The 20,048-nt window shown below is 30.0% G+C and overlaps 4 protein-coding genes and 1 non-coding gene across 7 annotated transcripts in view; 2 read left to right on the top strand and 3 right to left on the bottom strand.

Moving 5' to 3' along the window:
* Window positions 1–1,807: 1,807 nt before the first annotated feature.
* On the bottom strand, window positions 1,808–5,968 carry LOC106793731 (double-strand-break repair protein rad21 homolog). The gene is made up of 13 exons (XM_014760902.1): window positions 5,762–5,968; window positions 5,229–5,392; window positions 4,895–5,124; window positions 4,635–4,818; window positions 4,368–4,527; window positions 4,111–4,303; window positions 3,824–4,047; window positions 3,524–3,744; window positions 3,247–3,432; window positions 2,776–3,165; window positions 2,558–2,692; window positions 2,338–2,493; window positions 1,808–2,246 (listed from the first exon to the last, which is right to left on the bottom strand). Exons 2-13 carry the CDS (start codon window positions 5,370–5,372, stop codon window positions 2,121–2,123), a joined length of 2,349 nt encoding a protein of 782 aa, XP_014616388.1. The 5' UTR covers window positions 5,373–5,392; window positions 5,762–5,968; the 3' UTR covers window positions 1,808–2,120.
* Window positions 5,969–6,114: 146 nt separating this feature from the next.
* Window positions 6,115–7,447, top strand: LOC106793694 (protein NDUFAF4 homolog). Its single transcript, XM_014760838.1, has 5 exons — window positions 6,115–6,315; window positions 6,508–6,662; window positions 6,761–6,852; window positions 6,926–7,142; window positions 7,229–7,447. Exons 2-5 carry the CDS (start codon window positions 6,518–6,520, stop codon window positions 7,387–7,389), a joined length of 615 nt encoding a protein of 204 aa, XP_014616324.1. The 5' UTR covers window positions 6,115–6,315; window positions 6,508–6,517; the 3' UTR covers window positions 7,390–7,447.
* A 280-nt stretch (window positions 7,448–7,727) lies between these two features.
* Window positions 7,728–20,048, bottom strand: part of LOC106793691 (xaa-Pro aminopeptidase 1-like) — a 31,109-nt gene continuing 18,788 nt past the window's right edge. For 2 of the 3 annotated variants that reach the window (XM_014760832.1, XM_014760831.1), the window contains 11 exons: window positions 13,002–13,222; window positions 12,490–12,669; window positions 11,355–11,472; window positions 10,836–11,214; window positions 10,638–10,758; window positions 9,699–10,062; window positions 9,368–9,601; window positions 9,137–9,282; window positions 8,972–9,064; window positions 8,607–8,832; window positions 7,728–8,500 (listed from right to left, as the gene is read on the bottom strand). In XM_014760832.1, coding sequence (XP_014616318.1) covers window positions 8,478–8,500; window positions 8,607–8,832; window positions 8,972–9,064; window positions 9,137–9,282; window positions 9,368–9,601; window positions 9,699–10,062; window positions 10,638–10,758; window positions 10,836–11,214; window positions 11,355–11,472; window positions 12,490–12,669; window positions 13,002–13,222 — 2,105 coding nt within the window. In that variant the 3' untranslated portion in view covers window positions 7,728–8,477. Of the gene's footprint in view, window positions 8,501–8,606; window positions 8,882–8,971; window positions 9,065–9,136; window positions 9,283–9,367; window positions 9,602–9,698; window positions 10,063–10,637; window positions 10,759–10,835; window positions 11,215–11,354; window positions 11,473–12,489; window positions 12,670–13,001; window positions 13,223–20,048 lie in introns of those variants that run through there. The other variant, XM_014760833.1, reaches the window with a different exon arrangement.
* Window positions 13,362–13,434, bottom strand: Trnaa-agc. The gene has a single exon. It is a non-coding gene; the product is annotated as a tRNA-Ala (tRNA).
* Window positions 15,221–18,207, top strand: LOC106793693 (venom carboxylesterase-6-like). The gene is made up of 9 exons (XM_014760837.1): window positions 15,221–15,499; window positions 15,591–15,879; window positions 15,946–16,131; window positions 16,191–16,390; window positions 16,596–16,764; window positions 16,871–17,037; window positions 17,116–17,260; window positions 17,362–17,494; window positions 17,854–18,207. The coding sequence occupies exons 1-9, from the start codon at window positions 15,278–15,280 to the stop codon at window positions 18,020–18,022; spliced, it is 1,680 nt and encodes a 559-aa protein (XP_014616323.1). The 5' UTR covers window positions 15,221–15,277; the 3' UTR covers window positions 18,023–18,207.

Genomic DNA, 20,048 nt, shown 5'->3' with positions numbered 1-20,048 from the left:
CCCTACGATAAGTAGGTTTTGAGACAAGTTTTAGGGTGTTGAAATAAAGGTTTATACAAGTTTATAGCCGACTATCTCTCATTCCGAGGTGAAACCCCTAATATACCTGTTTGCAATTATTATATGCCGCCTCTGATGTCATCTTTAAAAAAGTAATTAAAACGTTGCAAATGCACTTAAAAATTAGAATGTCAATAAACTTTCTTATGTCGATAAATTACTTGATAAGTTTCCAAACTTATTTTTCTTGAAAACAAAGTCTTGTATAAACAAATTTTATTTTAAACTTTCGACTTAGTTCCCCATGTAAAATCATCTCCTGCTCGTTTGTATCATCAGTTTTGCTGAGCACTCTGTATTTTATATATTATTAATAATATAATATAAAAGAATATATTTTAATATTAATATCGATAAATTATGAAAAGATCATTAAAGAAATATTTGTTTTTTAGCAGACATTTAATATAATATATATATTATTAATGAATTATTTACACTACATTGTTTGAATCAGGCTGTGGCAGTTGATTTATACTCAGTTTAAAAAATTTGTTTCAGGCATAATCTGTGTGTATCCATGAATATAGTGATATTCTTATTTTAATTACAATTTATGTTTATTTACAATGGCATGTTATGATCATATTTAACAAATTAGCATTTATACGTTGTTTTGGTAAAATATATTTTTTTTTTCGTTAGAATATAACATTCTCTTGTATTACACAAAATATTAACACAATAATAAATTAGTAAATAATTTTTATTTCCTTTTTTTTTCTTTCATCCTTTTTTCCTCATAATGTCAGTATATTAATTAAACTAAAATGTAACATATTGTTTTTTGTGTCTAAAAAATAATATTTCATGTAGATCTGTGATAATTATGTTTTATAGCAATATAAGTCTTATACAATAAACATGATTTAGAAAAATAATCTCATCTAAAAAAGAAAAATTTAATATAAAAGTGAAAAGTTAGAATGTTTTGATATTTTCTTTTCGATATATAGCATTTCGAATTGATCAATAGATTTAATATTACATAAATTTGAAAACAATTTAAATAATTTTTTGTTTATATTAATCGATATATATCTAAACTTATTTATTTATAGAGAAAATTCTTTTTTAAATAAAGAAATTTTTTATGTTCTCCTTCATTGGTATGTGCTACCGCTAAAAATGTAGATACTATAAATAAAACTCATATATTTCTTGATTATTGTTTTGAGCGTTAAGCATTTATAGATATAAATATAGATAGAGAAAAAACAAAACCTAATTTTCCAAACTAATTCAAAAAAAACATATTTTGAAAATTTAAGCGAAAATTGGCAAATACTGCAAAAAGTTATTAGCGTTATCACATTTTGCCTTCTTTCTGCATCATTTCCTGGAACTTTGAATCATTATTGTTTTTAAAGTACGAAGAAATGCCGATAAGAAATTATAATAAAATGGATTTTATTTAGAATATGAACTTGGATCTCCGTCTTATATTATTTCCCTTTATCAATTGTGTCATTAAGTTTTTAACAATGATTATTAATGAAAGTAAATGAATAATATGATGATACTTATTGGCACAATTGATTTTTATAAGTGACGACCCAAGTTCGATAAACGCTTTACCTTCTTAAGGCATATTTAACACATTGACAGCCGGCGACCTAAAAGACATTTAAGGCCGAACGCCGGTCTTATTCACTTGTTTCTGATCACTGAATAGCTCAGAAACCCGCGTTTTCGCGGGGCCGGCTGTTAATGTGTTAATTAACATTTTTATGAATTTATTATGTGCTGTAATTGAAAGATATTTTTTTTCTTTTTTTTTTCTCTTATTCAATGATTTACATCATGCAAAGTAATTTCTTCAATTATTTACAAAGTTAAAACATGATTTGTCGAACATTATACACATTTCAAGTTCTCCCAGGATATTACAGAATCTTGACAACATGCTAGATATCTGCATACACTTTTTACAGTTCATCTACACACAATTGTAGATAATATACTTTTACACCTCTTTTACAGTTTGAGATGACATATTCTTGTTCCTTCATTAAAAGTGTTTTCAGACAAGATGTGTTAATTGAAAGTACATAATACTTTTATAATGCAGGGTTCTCGAATTTTGGTCCTTTAGTAACTACGATTTCGGCATAGGGTTGTTCTTGATTCAATTCTAACACTTGGAATTTTTTCAATACTAAGAGGGTATAGAACTTTTGTGCAACCTGTAAAAAGAGATGATAATGACACTTTATAAAAAATCTTAATGAAAAATTAAATTAGTAACCGTATATATATATATATATATTTACATACTTGTTTACGATTATTTTTATATGCCATCTCTGATAGTGATAATTTGTCTTTGGTATCCAGTTTACTTTTAATTACATGATACATATGCGCTGCTCTTTTATTGAGCACACGTTCTTCGAATTGCTCGTAAGTTTCATCAACTTGCTGTTCTTCTTGCTATATACATAAAAAAAATGAAATTAATGAAATTCTAAAGAAATATAAAATATAAAACACTTACTGGTCCTACTGATGGAGGAAATTCATAATCTTCATGATTCCATGGTGTCGCTGGTCCTCTTTCAGAAATAGCACCAGGCGTATGAGCGGGTGGATGCTGTTCATCATAGCCTACGTACGATACTTGTGATTGAGCCTGTAGACATATATCATAGTTTATCATTAGTTTTTTCTTATATGATTAAAATAATATAATTGAATAAATTAGTGATACTATACCTGATCGTAGCCAATATTCTCCATTTGTGGCATTGTAGAAGGTGACATGGCAGGGACTTTAACGGGTGCTGCAGGTGTAGGTGGTACAGCTTCTTCTTCAGCTGCTCCAAGAATGGAGCTAACTTCAGCTGGAGGTATTTGAGGCATTTCTAAACCCAATGAAGGAGTCTCTGGTTGAGTTACAGGAACTTCTGTACTTTCAACTGAAGGTACAATACCACTAATTTCTGGTACGGATGATTCTGCTGGTAATGTTACTTCAGGAGGAACTGGGGATTCGGCAGAAGAAACAGTTTGAGGAGGTATGCTTGGAACTTCAACTGTTTCTGCGGTAATTAAAGGTTGACTAATTTCAACTGCTGGTATTGATTGTGGGGGTGCTGGTCGTGGCTATATAGAAGAGATAATAAGAGATAAATAAAATAAGATAACAATAAGAAAAAAAGGGGGAAAAGAAAAGTAATAACAAACCTCTTCTTCTGGTGGAGCTTTTCGTTTGCGAGCCATCCTTTTATTAAGAATACTTTGTTCAAAGGCAGCTGCATCAGGTTCAGTGTTATCTCTCATTTGTTCCAAGGATAATCCTTCTTCTTCTACTCCTAATCTTCCAAAGTCTTCATGGTCGTAAGATTTGCTCGTTAAATGTCTTTGATAATTCTACATAATACAAATATTTTTCATATATATGTATATATGTCAATACACAAATTATTATAATTACTCGTTTTATAATAGTTTATCATTTTACCTTAAACAATGAACGAGAAGGTATTGCCCTTCCTGGTAAAGCAAAGAGTTTCTCTACTCCACCAGTTTCTTTCCAATGCATCAAACGTTTTGTTGGCGGTGCTAAATCTAATGTTGTTACGATGTCACTAGTATCAGAAAGTTGTGCTTTCATTTCTTCTCCAGAAATATTTTTTACTTCGTCCACGATAAGTTTACGTTTTCTTTTAGCTTTTGTAAATCCTATAATAAAATATATAATTAATATATATTCAATATATATAATACTAAATAATAAATGATTTATTTTATTATTATTAACCTTTGAGTGCTGAAGCATCTACAGGTGCAAGAGCAAAACTCTCCTCTTCATCATGTAATAATGTAGTCTGATCTTGCATAGGTTGTGGTTCTTCTGCTGTATCCATTGGATGTTCTTCAGGAGCAGTTGGAGGAGCAGGTGTAAAGCGACGACTAGCAACACTAATTCTTCCTTCAATTTCCTCTCCTATTACTGCTGGAGTAGCTGGTCTTGAACCATCAGAACTAAAAGAGAAACATTAATTATTTTAAGTATTCATTACTAGATACTCTATAATAAACAAGTACCTCATTGCTCCCATTGGAGATGCAGCTGGTCCAAAATGATCACCCATATCTTCCTCAGATTCATCATGAACAGAAACTGCAGTTCCTGGTGCTGCTACAGCTTCTTGTTGTTCTGCGATTGAACTAACTTCAGGTACAGGAACTTCACCCATTGGAGCTTCATCGAATAATCCTCCTTCAAATAGGCCTCCAGCTATAAACAATTTTATTTGATAATCGTGTTAATATTTTATTTCACGAAATATTAGAATACATACATATAATATCTTGACCAAGATGACCACCAAAACCATCATCTCTAATTGGGGTGTCTATATCCATAGGTTGTGGAGCTGCCGATGTTCCTGCAACTGGTTCTTTCTCTTTTTGTTCCAGAGCTGTTTCTATACCTGGCCCATCACTGAATAGCATATGGCTCTAGATTTGGTTTAATTTATTTCATTATATAGAGGAACAAATATTTATGATAAATAAATATTATATAACATATAACTTTATTGGTATTATAAAAATGAATAGTAAACCTGATCTAAAGATGGTTCTATAGAGCCAGCGTGACGAAGTAATTCAGGCGGCTCTGCATCAAAACTCATATCTCCAAATCCTTGATCATGCGTTACTAAAGAAAGACTACCGTAATCTTCTCTCATTGTAATTTCTTCTGCTCTAGATTGATTTAAACTAAATTGTGCCTCAATATCAACATCCCTAAATAATATAATAATATAAATGATGTGAAAATGATATGTACATTAATATTCACTTTGGTGATGTTAATATTTACTTCAATTCAGGCATAGCGGTATCAAAATCATGAAACACTTCTGGTAATGTAATAGCCGTAACAGCTGCTTCTCTATGTTCTTCTGGTAAATCGACCATTCCTGGCCGAAATGCCATTTTGATTTTAACAAAAGCTTCATTACAATCAGCAAGCAAATATTTTGCTTTGCGTGAATATATGCGTACCACTCCTAAGAGTAAATGACCTGATGTACGCAATGCCATTTTGACCTGAAATATTGAAAGATTAAAACATTAATTAATTATACATTGGTCATAATAGAAAATCTTAATCGTAATACATGTTTATGTAAACATAATACAAATAAAAATACCTTTGGTTGTAAAATGCCATCTACAGATTTTTCAATATTGGTTTCAAAAACATGAGCCTTCGTTAACTTTTTATCCCAATGAGCAGCTAGCCAAATTCGGGCTAATGGCCCCTTTTTGGCCAATACAAAGTGTGCGTAAAACATGATTGTATCTTTATATTAACCTAAAACGAATTTCAATAACATTGGCGTTATTTCTAAGAACTAAATGTTTTAAGAATCTAAACAATTATAGGAAAACGTGTCATCTTGTTGCTGTGCACTCAATGAAAACAGTACAATACTGCATTTGTTGATTGAATAACATTAATTGTCATCAACGTAACGATATCACATATTCACACACAGATATAACATCACATACATATTTATTAATTTATGTAAAAAAATATGCATTAATTAATGCATAATATTGTAAAAAAGATGATTAGTAAACTTGAACGATGCTAAAATGTCAACATATCTGTACACAAGATGGCGTTTCTATCTATAATTTTTGGCGGTTAAGCGTACAACCCGAAAAGAGTGAATACCTTCTTTGTTGATTATTTTTTTCCATAAAGTTTTCTTACGCCTTTTTATCATCAAGTTGTACTACACTCGAGCATGTTTTAAGAAAACAATAATTTCGATAAAGACAAATAACGGGACTTAGAAACATACGGTATGTTGCTAACCGCCGCGTCTTCAGAATCATTCACACCGAGTAATTTCACAGTGCGCTCAGAAACTATCTTTTCCTGCGTCACTGCGTACGTAAACACACTTTTCATTGCTCTCGAACAGCTAGACGATGATTGGTTGAAAAATTGTAAACGGCCTTTGTACTAACGAATAAAATCCATGTACTTGTAAGTGTGGCTTAATAGAATTAATCAATCAAAAAGATATGTATTATAAAAAATAAGGTTAACTTAAAAGATATTATTGGTTAAATAAAACAGGTTAAATAACGTTGAATTATATCTGAGTTTTTTTCTTGTAGAAATTCTTAATCATTGCTTATATCATAAAATAACAATTATTTTACACATTGTATCCGATTGTAGAGCACGTGTTAAAGACAATTCTATGAAATAAATACAAAGTTAGTAATAACATGTAGTTACGAATTCATTTAAGAAATTGTGTTTTTAACTTTAACCCATAATTTTTTTTGTCGAAATATAAAATACATTTTTCATTTATATAATAGAAAAGACAATAAGTTTTATATGTTTCTTTTTTTAAAAAAATGCTTTACATTATTACTATACTTTCTTTATTCGATTGATTGTAGATAGAAAAAGATGGGAGGATTGATAGCTAAATTAAAACGACCACTGCGTAAATTTAACATAGAAAATCGTGCAAATGCTGTTCTTTCAAGAAGTAAACCAATACCTGCCCCTAAACCTGCTGCCTCAATAAAGCAATTGCAATTAGCTCAGGAATGTAGGTTAATTCAAACAAATAGATTTATTGATTCTATCTATGTTTCAGATACACTACTGTTCGTACCGCAATTAAAAAAAATTCATTCTATTTTTTAGTAAATCCAGAATTCTTGAAGGGTCATAATGAAAAGAATTTAAAACTCGATGAACATTTAAAGAATGTTTATGTAACATCCACAGGACCAGAAGTATATTTATTAACAGTTATACTATATTTTAGCATGAAAAAGTTAATGTTACTAATTATTGGAAATTATTTAGACGGATACACTGAATCAACCTAATCCTGATAGACCGTTACCAGTATCAAGAATCACCGAACACTTTGAATTTGGATTTTATATACCGGACTCAGTTCCAATAGGAAAAATAACTTTGAAAGATATATTTCAACTTTTTATTTTGTATAAAGAAGATTCTGTAAAAAATACTTCTGATATTTTAGCAAAAAAATATAAATTAGACAAAGAAACAGTAGGTAAGACAAATTTCTTATTACAAATACAAAATTCTAAATTAATTGTTTCACATTTTTCATTGATATTATATTTTTATGTTTTATAGACAAATTATTAGAATATTATAAGCTATATCAGTTGATATTACCTAAACGTGATGATGGTAAAAGTTCTACACAACAATTAACACAAGAAGAATTACAAAAATATCAAGAAGAGAAGGAATCGAATGAACTTAATGAAATAAGAAATAAATTACTGAAATAAAAAAATTACATAGCACACATTACTGAAATGTATATTATACAATAAAATTGTATCGAAACGTACATTGTGTGTGATTTGTAAAAATGATAGGTATGAGTGCGTTTAAATATAATTGTTTGCAATTATAATCAAAGTTATATAATTTTAAGTATATATCATATTTGTTTTTTCAGTGAACATAAAAAAAATACAAATATTCAAGCACTTTCTATTCAAAATGGATTTATCAGATATATATAAATATATATATATATAAATACTGTATAGGATACAGAAGGTAAATGTAAATTATATTTTATGAGATATAGGTGCAAAAAAAAATATTTACATATATTCTACGTATTCATATATTTATTGCAATTATGTATCACAGTAAAATTATAGTAATACTTATATATATATATAAACATAGTTTTCTAAAAATTATTTAAATAGTCACAAAGATATTTATAAACTGATAAAAATTCTTTTTAAATTCAGTCTAATTGCTCTTGCACTCTTTACATATGAAACACATACAATATGTGCCCGTAATTATGAAAGTAGTCTAACATAAGTCATATATCTTTTGTTCCGAGATATTTAAAAGATTACATTTGAACACTATATAATATTTTATATTAATTCTATATAATATTGAAATAACAAACATTATTTAACGGTTCATTTTTGACAATATGGTGAAAATTACATTGAATTCATTTAGTTTAAAATAATGTGGTGTGAAATAACTGATAAACTCATTTTTTTTAATTTTGACTTAGACCACTTTCATAATTATGGGCCTATATATAGATTTCAATTTTTTTTGTTTTAACATATCTATCATAATTATAATCATTAATACCATTTGATTAGAAATATATAATTTACTTTATCAATCATTGTACTATCATCTGTGTACACAATTTGTTACGTTATAATTATCGACGCAAATGAACATCGTGCTAGTAATAAATCCATTTTATATGCATTCTAGTTATAAATGAAAGTATTTATTATTTTTTTTTTAATTCAATAGAATGTATATTTTATTTTTTATTATTTAAGGATTTTTTTTTAAGTCGAATAACAAATGAATCTTTGCATTAACTGTAAGTCATTGCAAAATCTGAAACATAAAAGATTAAGTAACAATTAATAAGTGAAAAAAAATATAAAAGTCTTAATAAATAAATATAATAAAAAGATTATTAAATTTAGATATATTCACATACTTAAAATAATATTGTAGATAATAATAATGGTCACTAGCACAGGAATCTCTTTGAATGTGGAAGAATTAGAATGTGCGAGAAGAATGTCCTCGTTGACTTTACCCCATTCAGGAATGTCTTTTGTCTTGTCCATCATCCAATAAAAGCCTTTCATTCTTAAATGTTTTTTTAATTCGTTGCCGATCTCCTCTCTGATCCGTTGATTGTATTTATTTAACCACCGGCGCTGCATATCATTATAAGTATATCACTGATAAAAGGACACTACAGCAGGACTGTTAGAAATATCATTGCCTTAACCCGAAGAATAAATGTTCTTATAAGAATTCCATGAAAATATTAACTATTTCGGCAGAAGAACTTACGTGCATTGGTGTTAACATATTATAATCTATTAACTTAGGTTCGTATGGTACAAGAGTTACGTCCCGAAATTTTAAGAAAGTTTGTCCTGTTTTCTATTGAAATAATAAAATAATAAAATAATATAATAAAATAACAATGAATAGAAAAATATAGAAGACTCCTACCGATATGTTAGTAGTTACAACTTCAAGTATATTTTCCAAACGTACACCAAAATCACCCTTCTTATAAAATCCTGGTTCATTGGATAAAAAATATCCTGGTTTTAATGTAACAGACATACCACCTGTATACGATATACTAATTGGAGCTAAAAAAGAAATTCATTTAGTAAGAAGATTGTTTAAACTAATCTTTTACATGTTAAATACAAAATTATTAAAAATTTAACACACATTCGTGAACAGATGAAAAGTGTCCAATTCCATGACCGGTACCATGCATGTAGTCATTACCAGTACTCCAAAGAGGTTTCCTTGCTAATACATCAACCTGATCAGACATTAAATCGTCTGGAAAAATTAAAGAAGACAATTGTATTGATCCAATTAATACACTCGTGTATGCCTTTTTTTGTTCTTCAGTAGGTTCTCCAAAGTGTAACGTTCTTGTTACATCTGTTGTACCATCTACAAGTAGATTAGAAAATTTATTAATATATCTTTATATGTATATGTAATAGATCAACATGTATTGTTATAAAAATAAATATTATATAAAGTTTACCTAAGTACTGTCCACCCGAATCGACGACCAATGTCGAAGTTTTTCCAATGGGTATATTCGTCAAATTAATTGGCTCGTAATGAGGTAATGCAGCATGAGCACCATAAGCAGCAATCGTTGCAAACGAAATATCTTTATGAAGTTCTTGTTCAAAACGAAACTCGTTTACTACTCTGGAAACTTGCATCTCATCCCATCCCTTGGAATCTAAAGAAATTTGTTCTTCCATGTAAGCAAGAAAATCACACATAGCCATGCCATCTCTGATATGAGCTCTTCTCATGCCTTCGGCTTCAACTTTATTTTTTATTGCTCTTAGATCAATGATGGGCGAGGCTTTCGGTAATCGTTTTTCAGCTGGAATCTGAATGATAATAAAATTATATATATCCGTAATATTTTTTAAAAACAATATTAAAGAACTATAGGAATAGGAATTAATAAGGAAACTCGGACACATAGATAAACCCTATGCAATTCCTAATACCATGGACGATAAGGCGTCTCATGACTCCGGATATTATAAGATCGAGAAAGTGTGAACTCTATAAAATGCTGAAGTTTACATCAAAGAATATAGATGGAATCTACGTATCATTCTTTGGTTCAATATTTGTATGTTTCTTTTTAATTTTTAATGTGGTAAATAAGTATTACATACCATGTGGATAGACTAAACATACGTTTCCATTTTTAACCTTTATCTATGGCGTGTGTAATTAATCTATTACGTCAGGATCAAGCTAATTGTAAGCTCAAGCAACTCTCTAGTGTTAGGGTAACATGTCAAAGAAGGTGTACCTTTGTCTAGTATCATCCAATCTAAATCTCTTTTTCAACACAGATTCAGATTTCTCATCTCTTTCTCTTTATAATTTTGAAATATCTATATATACGTAACTATTAATATTAGAATAAATTTGTAGAATAAAAACGTACAGAAGAATATATTTCTTTTGATGCTCCTTCTGCATACCCACATGGCGTTGGTAGCCAAACTTTGTTCCACGCTTGAGACATTGTCCTTAAATCATTCCAGATACATGTTTCATTATGCCATCTAAAATATTATTTATTTAATATATTTAACATTATTATTTGTAACAATTATAATATAACGTAAATATATCATCGTACTTAACGCATTCAGCGTGAGAACAAGAGTCCATTTTTAAATGCTTATCAACAGATCGCAGAAGCTTATGTTTAGGTGCATAAAGATGAAGAGATCCGTGTGTAACGATCGCGTAGGATCTAAGAACAGGAGTATGAGGGAGATCGTATCCTCGAATATTGAAGAGCCAAGCTATTTCATCCAATGCTGTAACCACAAATGCATCCGCCTTGGCAAGACTCATCTCTAATCTGATTTCCTTTATTTTTTCTTGCCACGTTTTTCCTGCATATTCGTCTTTCAATGGGTATGCTGCATAAGAATTGTAATTTGGCCGTCCTACTTGCCAGATCAAATCTATCAGATTTTTACGTACTGCCACCAAACTTATAGATGTATTTGCTGAATATAAACACGTTGAATTTTGAGTTAAGGAAATTTGATATATTTTCGTAGAATCGTTTGAGTTATTTAAGATAAGAAACATACACAATAAGAATAGTTTTATTTATTTATTAAATTGAGAACTGAAGCTTTATTACCTAAGTCCCTTTCCCAAACTTCCCATGTAGCTGCAGATACTAATTTCGGATCTGCACCTATTTGAATGTTACGTCGATTTTGAAATTCATGTTTCAACCATTCAGTAATTGACGGAATCTAAAGCAGTAAGCGCAGGTTAAAAAACTATTAAAAGTTGAAGGGAAATAAGAGGAATTTTAGTTTGCCAACAACTTGAGTTAAAGTAATTGAATAGCATTTACAGTTTTCCAAGGACATAAAATTACACATTGCGTGTTTCTTTTAACAAAATAGTGAGAATAATATTGTGTGTGTTGTGTATCAATATTCAAATAATAGTTATTTAATTTCAATCCTTTCCGCTAAGTGTGCTGAGCCTAGTTTACAATTGCTATGTTCGGAGCGAATTTAGTGTCTCACTATTTAATCATCCGACCTATATTTTTAAGTGTATTTGTTTACGTTGCTCGTAAAGTGGTCTATACTTTTCCAGGGTGTAATAAAAACGTTCCTTATGGCGGTACAGTTAACATAATATTTAATTCTTAAAAATTACCACTCAGACAACCCATCTTCCCATAACTCCTCTTACAGAGTAAGAGAAGCGAACGATCATCGGTGACTACAGCTTGAAGAAAATTCAAGACTATAAGTCGTCCTCACGCTCAAGGAAGAGGGTTCCATCTCCTCATCGTGGTTGCACCGTCTCAGCTTTACGCTAAGCAGTTTTGAAGACTAACTACAGAAATGATCCTGTGAAGTATGATCTTAAATAGCTTGTGCATTTGTCGTATAGATATACTATTCATGAAAACGTTTCGCTGTTGAGAATGAGTCTTGGAATTTAGCCATCTAGTGTTCGGTTGACCAATTAATTCTCCCTGCATTCGATGTAGCTATATTTGAGTATATGTTAAGTAACGCATCCATAAGCTTACGTAGAAATGATGAAAATAGAAAAAGTAACAAACAACACAAAAAATATATATATTTAATATTAATTTATACTATATATATTTTATAATTCTTTTTAATCATTTTTTAATCTTCTTTTTGTCATATAATTTTTTATATAATTTATATATAAATATGTGTGAATAAAGTCATACTATATCGAAATGTGACATTTATGAGATATAAATAAGATTTACTCACGGGTTTTCGTCCTTTTTTCATTAGTATCCAATTGCAATCAAGTTCTAAATCTGCTTGTAAATGATATCTTCCATCTGTCCACAGAGCAGCTTTTCCCCATGTTACGACTGCGTCTCCAGCACTGCCGTAAAATCCAGATAAAAATTCTCTTCTCATATCTCGTGGATCGACAGTTTCGCTCTAATAAACAACAGACGATTAAGTATATAGTATTATATATTTTAAATAAACAGATAATATTTTTAATACAATTGATCATTTTAGTATGCTTAGGCCACTGCATTTGATTTTTATTTTTTTTATCTGTGTTATATTAAAATTTTGTTTATATCGAAACAAAGGCATAATTTGGTTAATTAAAACAATTCATTTCGTTTTAATTACTTTTTAATAAATGAAATATTGCAAAAAGAACGTTGGAAATTTAATGAAGCTTCGAAATGTGTTATTATTAATTTGACTATTGCGATACTTCCAACGTATATTACATGAGTAATTTTAATTTATGTTACCTGATGTTCGTCGTCCGATGTTACAATGTAACCATGAAGTGGTGCTGTTTCAACTGATGAAATTCGGACCATTTCAGATCTCAATTGTCTTAATCTCAAAGATGTATCCTTTCTGTTAACAGGTTGATTCTCGATGTGTTGTCTGAGAGGACAATAAGATCTCTTAGCACCATTGTAATTGTAAAATGATAATTCTGGAATTTTCTGTAACTTTGTTACACCTGTAACAATATCAATGATGTGTTATACATTTAATAATTTCATTCAATTCTAATTATTTAATTATTTTCTTTAGAAAAAAAAGAATATAAATTATAGAGAAAGAAAAAAAATCCTCTAAAGGATATAAAAAAAAACTCTTGGAGGCGCCGGGCATCGATCCCGGTACCTCTCGCATGCTAAGCGAGCGCTCTACCATCTGAGCTACGCCCCCTGGTTAGAACTTGATGTAATAAGGTTATTTATAACTTTTATAATACTCGCATGTTATAGGATATTTAATATAACATATATATTATCGAATATTATATTATTATTAATATTATTACATTTTAAAGTAAATGATTTCAACAATTATGATTTCGATTTGAATTTCAACATCGAATAGAAGATGTTACAGAAGATTAAGTATAAATTCGAATACTTGTGGGTATAATAGAATTACGGATTATGTAACTGGATATAAATGTTCATAATTAGCGTGAAGTACTTAATTAAAGACAGTTTGAAACTTTCTGTAACCTTTTTTTTCATATCTCAACGCCATCCGTGCGTTAATATCATTATCAGAAAATTTACGAGAACGAGATAAAGTTTGTTTAATAATTTTTAATGCAAGATTCACACATGTACTTATGATTCATAGATCATTTTTATAAGATAGCGTTTCTCAAACTTTTTGTCATAATACCTTAAACATTTGTTTGTAATTATAAATACTACACCCTAAATTTTAATAATATTGAATTTTCAAGAACCTTGTAAATTAATGTTACTATAATTTATTTTAAATATACAGCTATTACTGTGGTGTTTTTGTAAAAACTCGTAAAAGCATTTTACGAAAATTCTCGGTAAATTTCTTACAAATTAATTACTCTTCACGATTTAACATAAAGTAGCAGTTTTCATTTCTAGTGGTTCATTAAAAATTTAACACGATCATTTAGGTTGGAGAATGCTGTTACAGAGCAGGGCTTTTTTAACATAATTTTGGATCGCGACCTAAAATGGTGTCGCGTAACTAAATTTGGGAGGTCGTAGAAATGTTTTATTAACATTTCTGGACCCGCAAAATGAGAAACACTTTTATAAAGCATCAAGGATATTAATCTTTTGTACAGAGCTGAGATATGGACGGAAATGAATTAACAAAAAAATAATACTTTTTAAAAAGTAAAAACAAAAGAAAAATGTAAATCATGGGAAAAGATCGTCGATTTGTTTTTTAGAATTATTGCTATGAAATTTTCCATACCTATATGTGTGCGCGCGCGCGTGTGTGTTGGTGTCACGAAAAGAGCTCCAATGACATTTTTCCAAATCATTTTCGATTTTGTAGTTAAAAAAATAAAATAAAATGATATCTCGTGTCTATCGAATTGACGAGAGATGTATTTATACGTATATATAGATATGCATGCAATTTTATTATGGAATTTTTCTTATGCCTTTATGCCAAAGGATATGATTCCTTTTAAAATAATATGTAATGCGACTCTAATTTGTTACGTGACTTGTTTTCTGCTCGCTCTGTTGATCGCTCATATAATCATCATCGTGTCGGTTATCCTAAATCATATCTTTTTACGCATCCTTTTATTAATTAGAAAATAATTTTTTTTTAATGAAATGATTGTCAACTTTGGAAAATCGAACATAGAGAACGAGAATTTTATAATTTTGACAATTTTTTCGAGAAAGATAGAAAAGGACAAAAATTGAATGAAAAAAGCCGGAAGAATCGAATTTACAAACAAATTGTTCAGAAAGATGCATGCTCAGAGCAGTAAGCCAGGAAATCCGACGCTCATAATTCATTCTAACAATTCACATCGTAATTTAGATAGATAATGAGAGAGATTTTGAAAAAAAAAATAAAATAAAATGCTTTTGATTTAATATTCTTCCTCGGTAAAGCAAAATACGTAGCGTGTTATTATGCGGCCTATGCACGCCTTTGATTGTGCAATGTCATGCAGTACGGTTAATTTTATTATTTTTTTTTTCTCTAGATGGCTACAGATACCAGACAGAAGCTATAAACGTTCAGTCTGATGGGAGGATTATTTCAGACGGTCAACATGTCGCTGATCGAGTTGGTGATCTCTGCTTTGGTGGCGTTTGCCTGGGTTACTGCTGAGGAAGAGGTTCAAGTGGAAATTCCACAGGGTCCACTGAAGGGTTTAAAAACACAAACAGTATGGCATAATATGCCGTATTATAGTTTCAAGGGAATACCATATGCAAAGCCTAATGTTGGTGTTGACAAGTTCAGGGTAATGAAAGAGAAAATAAACAGCAAGCTAAGAGACTTATTGATCAAGTTTTGAACGTTTCAATCAATTGGATTAAATTGTATTTTAAAAGATGCCAGAGCCTGCTGATTCTTGGGAAGGTGTTTATGATGCTACCAAACATCGTTCAACCTGTCCATTCTTTTGTATGCTTAAACAAGATCTTTTGGGTGATGAGGATTGTCTCTATCTTAACGTCTACACTCCAGAAATGAACAAAGATGCTCGTAAAGCTGTAATGGTTTGGATTCATGGTGGTGCCTGGAACGCAGGATTTGGAGATGATGCCATTTATGGGCCAGATTTTCTCGTCGAACAGGACGTCGTTGTCGTTACTTTCAATTACAGACTCGGCGCTCTTGGTAAATATATTTCATGAAATCAATGAAAACGAAGAAATGGGTTAGGTATGTTTTTTTAATTATTAGGTTTCTTAAATACTGGCGATGAACATGCTCCTGGAAACGGTGGTATGAAGGATCAAGTAATGGCACTTATGTGGGTGAAAGATAATATACATTACTTTGGAGGATGTCCAAACAGAGTCACCATATTTGGTCAAAGTTCAGGTGGTGCTTCTGTTCAGTATCACATGATGTCTCTGATGTCAGAAGGTAATATTGAAAAAGATAATATCATAATTGAAATATCAAGAAAATTTTCTTACATTTAGGATTGTTCAACAATGTTATTGCTCAAAGTGGAACAATACTCAATCCATGGGCAATAGAATACAAACCCAAAGAAATGGCTTTTAAATTGGGTGAGAAACTTGGAATTCGTACCCAGGATACCGGTGAATTGGTCAACAAACTCGCTGAATTTTCTGCAAGAGACATAGTTACAGCGACTAAAGAGATGATGAACGATATTGTAATTATCCTATTGTCAATTAAAATTCGCATTGTTCGGAAAATAAAATGATGAAAAATAAAAATAATGAAAAAGGAAAAAATTAACAATAATTATTATTATGTTAGATTGAAATCTGTGTTATTCCGATCATGACCGGAAATAGACTAGACATATAATTTTGTAAATCTTTAATTTTAATTAATTTCTATTTTTTATATTATAGAATACAGCGAATGGACATTTACAAGCATTTGTACCATCAGTGGAATATGATTTTGGTCAGGACATATTCTTAACAACTGACCCTTGGACTCTTGTGAAAACTGGAAAAATTGCTGATGTACCGATTATGGGTGGTGTTACGTTAGAAGAAGCTAGTTTCTTTGCAGAATGTATGTATATGATAAATATTATCTTTAATAATACAATATTGTGTAAATATATGATAATAAATTTCTAACAGAATGAATTTAACTGATATTTAATTGTTGTATTTAGTAATGTTGCCACATGCTGAACATTTCAATAATCAGTTTGAAATATTCTTACCTGATGATCTAAACGTAACCGATCCTACTCAAAGAAAACAATTAGGCGAATCTATGAAGGAATTCTATTTTCATGGTAAAGACATTTCCAAGAATACCCTAAAAGAATTCACGCAGGTAATTATTTGTTAATTTGTAATTTTATAGAAAATTTTCTAAAGTGGACATTGTTTGATAACATTTTTTACTTTCTAGATGTTGACTGATGCTTATTTTACTGCTGGAGCTGCATTTTCTCTAAATTTTATAACTCACAGAAATACAGCACCGGTTTATCAATACATATTCGAATATGAAGCTCCATTTGGTATCATGAAAAATGTGGTTAACTCTGAGAAGGGTATGCAATAATTAAACAAGTTATAAAATTACAATTATAAATTATTTCAAAGTAAAACACACACACATTAATATTAAATAAATGTATCTTTCAATTTTTAGGTATAGCCCATGGAGATGAATTAGGTTACGAATTTTATTCGAACATTTTCAAAAATTTACCTAAATCTGGTTCGCCCGAAGAAAAAATGACGCGGATTATTACTAAATTATGGACGAATTTTGCTAAAGATGGGTAAGTTTTATACTTAATACGAAATATTGATTTCTTAATAGAAGCGGATTTAGGTATGGTCAGTGCTTTTTTTTATGGTATAATGCATTGAAACGACGTTCCGGCACCTTTTTTTTACAGTATTCTTAATGTTTCAAAAGCGAATAAGAAATATTGAAGAAAGACTAAGAATAAATAAAAAAGGATAAAAAACAATTTTTCGACAAGATGGCAAATGAGTCGCAACAACTTAATTGAACTTGGGTTAATTTGTGTTTTTTGGATAGGCTCCCAAACAGTATTAGTCCAAGGCCCTTAAAGTTAACGGTCTGCCTCTGTTTCCTAATCATCTAATAATTTTACCTAATTTTCTTTTCCAGAAATCCAACTTCTAAGCTAGACGAAGACATTACTATCAATTGGGAACCAAAAAATAGAGAGGTATGCAAATATATTCACATCAATCAAGATTTGAAAATGGACGTACATTTATTAGGAGACAGAGTTCCATTGTGGGCAGAATTATATAAAAATGTTTTCAATTCATAATTATCAATGCACATATTATATTCTATAAGCATATATATTATATATATGTATTAGTTATTACATCATTAATCTATATAACGTATAATAATTTCTCTTTGTTGCACGTAGTAGTTATTAAGTAAATAAACAAAGAATTCTTCCAAAAGTATTTCGAAATAAATAAATAAACTATTATATAGTCCCCATAAGAGAGTTAAAAAAGATTAATTTTACCGAGAATAAAATTGTGGTGTTTAATAACGGTGTCCATTGTATAATAGTGTCCCATTTATTATTTCATGGTCACTATTATGATTCATTATTCGCTTTAATATATAAATCATTTTCAAAATGTTACGATTTCAGATATGATTTGTGTGTGATATTTTTTAAATTAGTTGATAAAAAGAAATAGAAAACAATAGACAAATAGGTAAATAAAATTAAATTAAAGAAAAGGAAAGAGAATAAAAAAGATAAGAAAAAGAAGGAACAAAATCGATGAGATAGAAAAAGTAAGAGAACGAGAATGGTTAGCAAAAAGAGAGAAATCGTGAAAGGATAGAAACGTGACACAAAAGTGCAAGTGAAATTCGTTCTCTTTGTTACTATCACATTGTCGTTATCGTTCTACTATTTATTCACCACTCACTTTTGTGCTTCCGATTGATCAAGCTACTAAGAGAGCGAGTAGGTTGCCGAAGCATCAGCTTATCTGTGAAATTCACACTTAAATCATGCGTGCGATAGTATGAGTTTATCTGTCGACTGTGAAATCAGTCATTAGTGAAAATATGTGTGTTTTATTATATTATAATTAATCATAACAAATATATGATGAAAAAAAAGCAAACAGATTGTTCTCTTTTTTCGTGTTTATATGCTTCGAGTATTTTTGTTTTATAATTACATTTTTTTTTATTCAATCTCAAGTAAAGTTTTTTTCATCATGTTGGGAGTGATTTTTCAAAGTCAGAAGAAAGTATAATCATTTGAAGAGGAGGGAGGGAGGAGAGAGAGAGAGAGAGACAGCATGATTTAATTTTGTGTACATTGTCCAAAAGAGATAAAGATATAAAGACAAAGAGAAAGATGATTAAATTATCCGTAGGAGTGGATCACAACTTGAGATGATGTTTAGAATCTGACGAGTGAGATAGCATAAGAGATCAGTAGGTCTCTTTCTCGTCTTTCAGCATTTATAAGTTGATCATTTTAATCAGTGATCGGCTTTCGTTATCATCACACGAAATTCAAAATTTTATCTAAAAGGAAAAATTAACTTTTATATCTAATTATGTGTTATATCATAGACTAAGTTTCTCTGATTCCTTTTAAGGACAACGATGTTCAATAATTAGACCATAACAGACAATAAAGCCATAATTAATTATATTATTAGGTATAGTCTGATATACATCTGTCTCTTAGTAGGTTAAAAAAAAAAAGAAATAACAAAAAAAAATGAAAAAAAGCCAAAGTCAGGTCGAAATACATATCATTAGGATACAAAATATTTGCCGTGTCGTATCTTTGTCTCTTCATAGTCCAGGTCACGAGATGATTTTCAGTATCTTGTTACTAGGGTAACATGAATGTGCAAGAGATTCCAGCTTCTCAGCAATCTTCTGGACCAATAAGCTTTTTTATTCTCTTTCTCTATCTTTCTCTTTTTACTGTATCAGCATCGATATCTTGCTACATTTCCTTGCGTATCTCTAGTTCGATACAGACATATTATACTTACATATATATATATCGATTGTTTGGAAATTATTGGTAGCTGTCGAAGGGGACTCGTTCGGTCCGTCAAATTTATGAGTCTCGTCTTCGGAGCCCAAAACGCGGAATGTTTTAATAGGCTGTCATAAGAACCAGAAAGTTAAACAAGAGTTGAATAATTTTCGGGGGTGAGTCAGATCTTTGCTTAAATATCAGGAGGGTATATTAGACGACCATAGGATTGTCTTTGATTTAGAATGGCTCGAGGCTTTTTCTAACAGGAGATTAGAAATTTCATTATGTATGTTTTAAGGGATGATATAAT

This window comes from Polistes canadensis, unplaced genomic scaffold, assembly GCF_001313835.1.
Source record: "Polistes canadensis isolate GaletaPanama2010 unplaced genomic scaffold, ASM131383v1 scaffold_17, whole genome shotgun sequence".
Taxonomy (NCBI): Eukaryota; Metazoa; Arthropoda; class Insecta; order Hymenoptera; family Vespidae; genus Polistes; species Polistes canadensis.
Note: the sequence above shows the minus strand (reverse complement) of the source record. Positions and strands in the feature narration are given on the sequence as shown.

Bases quoted from the DNA above. Each gene is read 5' to 3' on its own strand.
- LOC106793731 (XM_014760902.1), bottom strand. From the start codon at position 5,372: ATGTTTTACGCACACTTTGTATTGGCCAAAAAGGGGCCATTAGCCCGA. The intron at 5,125-5,228 runs GTATTTTTATTT...TCAATATTTCAG, and splicing joins ATGGCATTTTACAACCAAAG to GTCAAAATGGCATTGCGTAC. The intron at 2,494-2,557 runs GTAAGTGTTTTA...TTATGTATATAG, and splicing joins TTCCTCCATCAGTAGGACCA to CAAGAAGAACAGCAAGTTGA.
- LOC106793694 (XM_014760838.1), top strand. From the start codon at position 6,518: ATGGGAGGATTGATAGCTAAATTAAAACGACCACTGCGTAAATTTAAC. The intron at 6,663-6,760 runs GTAGGTTAATTC...TCTATTTTTTAG, and splicing joins ATTGCAATTAGCTCAGGAAT to TAAATCCAGAATTCTTGAAG. The intron at 7,143-7,228 runs GTAAGACAAATT...TATGTTTTATAG, and splicing joins ATTAGACAAAGAAACAGTAG to ACAAATTATTAGAATATTAT.
- LOC106793693 (XM_014760837.1), top strand. From the start codon at position 15,278: ATGGGAGGATTATTTCAGACGGTCAACATGTCGCTGATCGAGTTGGTG. The intron at 15,500-15,590 runs GTAATGAAAGAG...GTATTTTAAAAG, and splicing joins TTGGTGTTGACAAGTTCAGG to ATGCCAGAGCCTGCTGATTC. The intron at 17,038-17,115 runs GTAATTATTTGT...TTTACTTTCTAG, and splicing joins CCCTAAAAGAATTCACGCAG to ATGTTGACTGATGCTTATTT.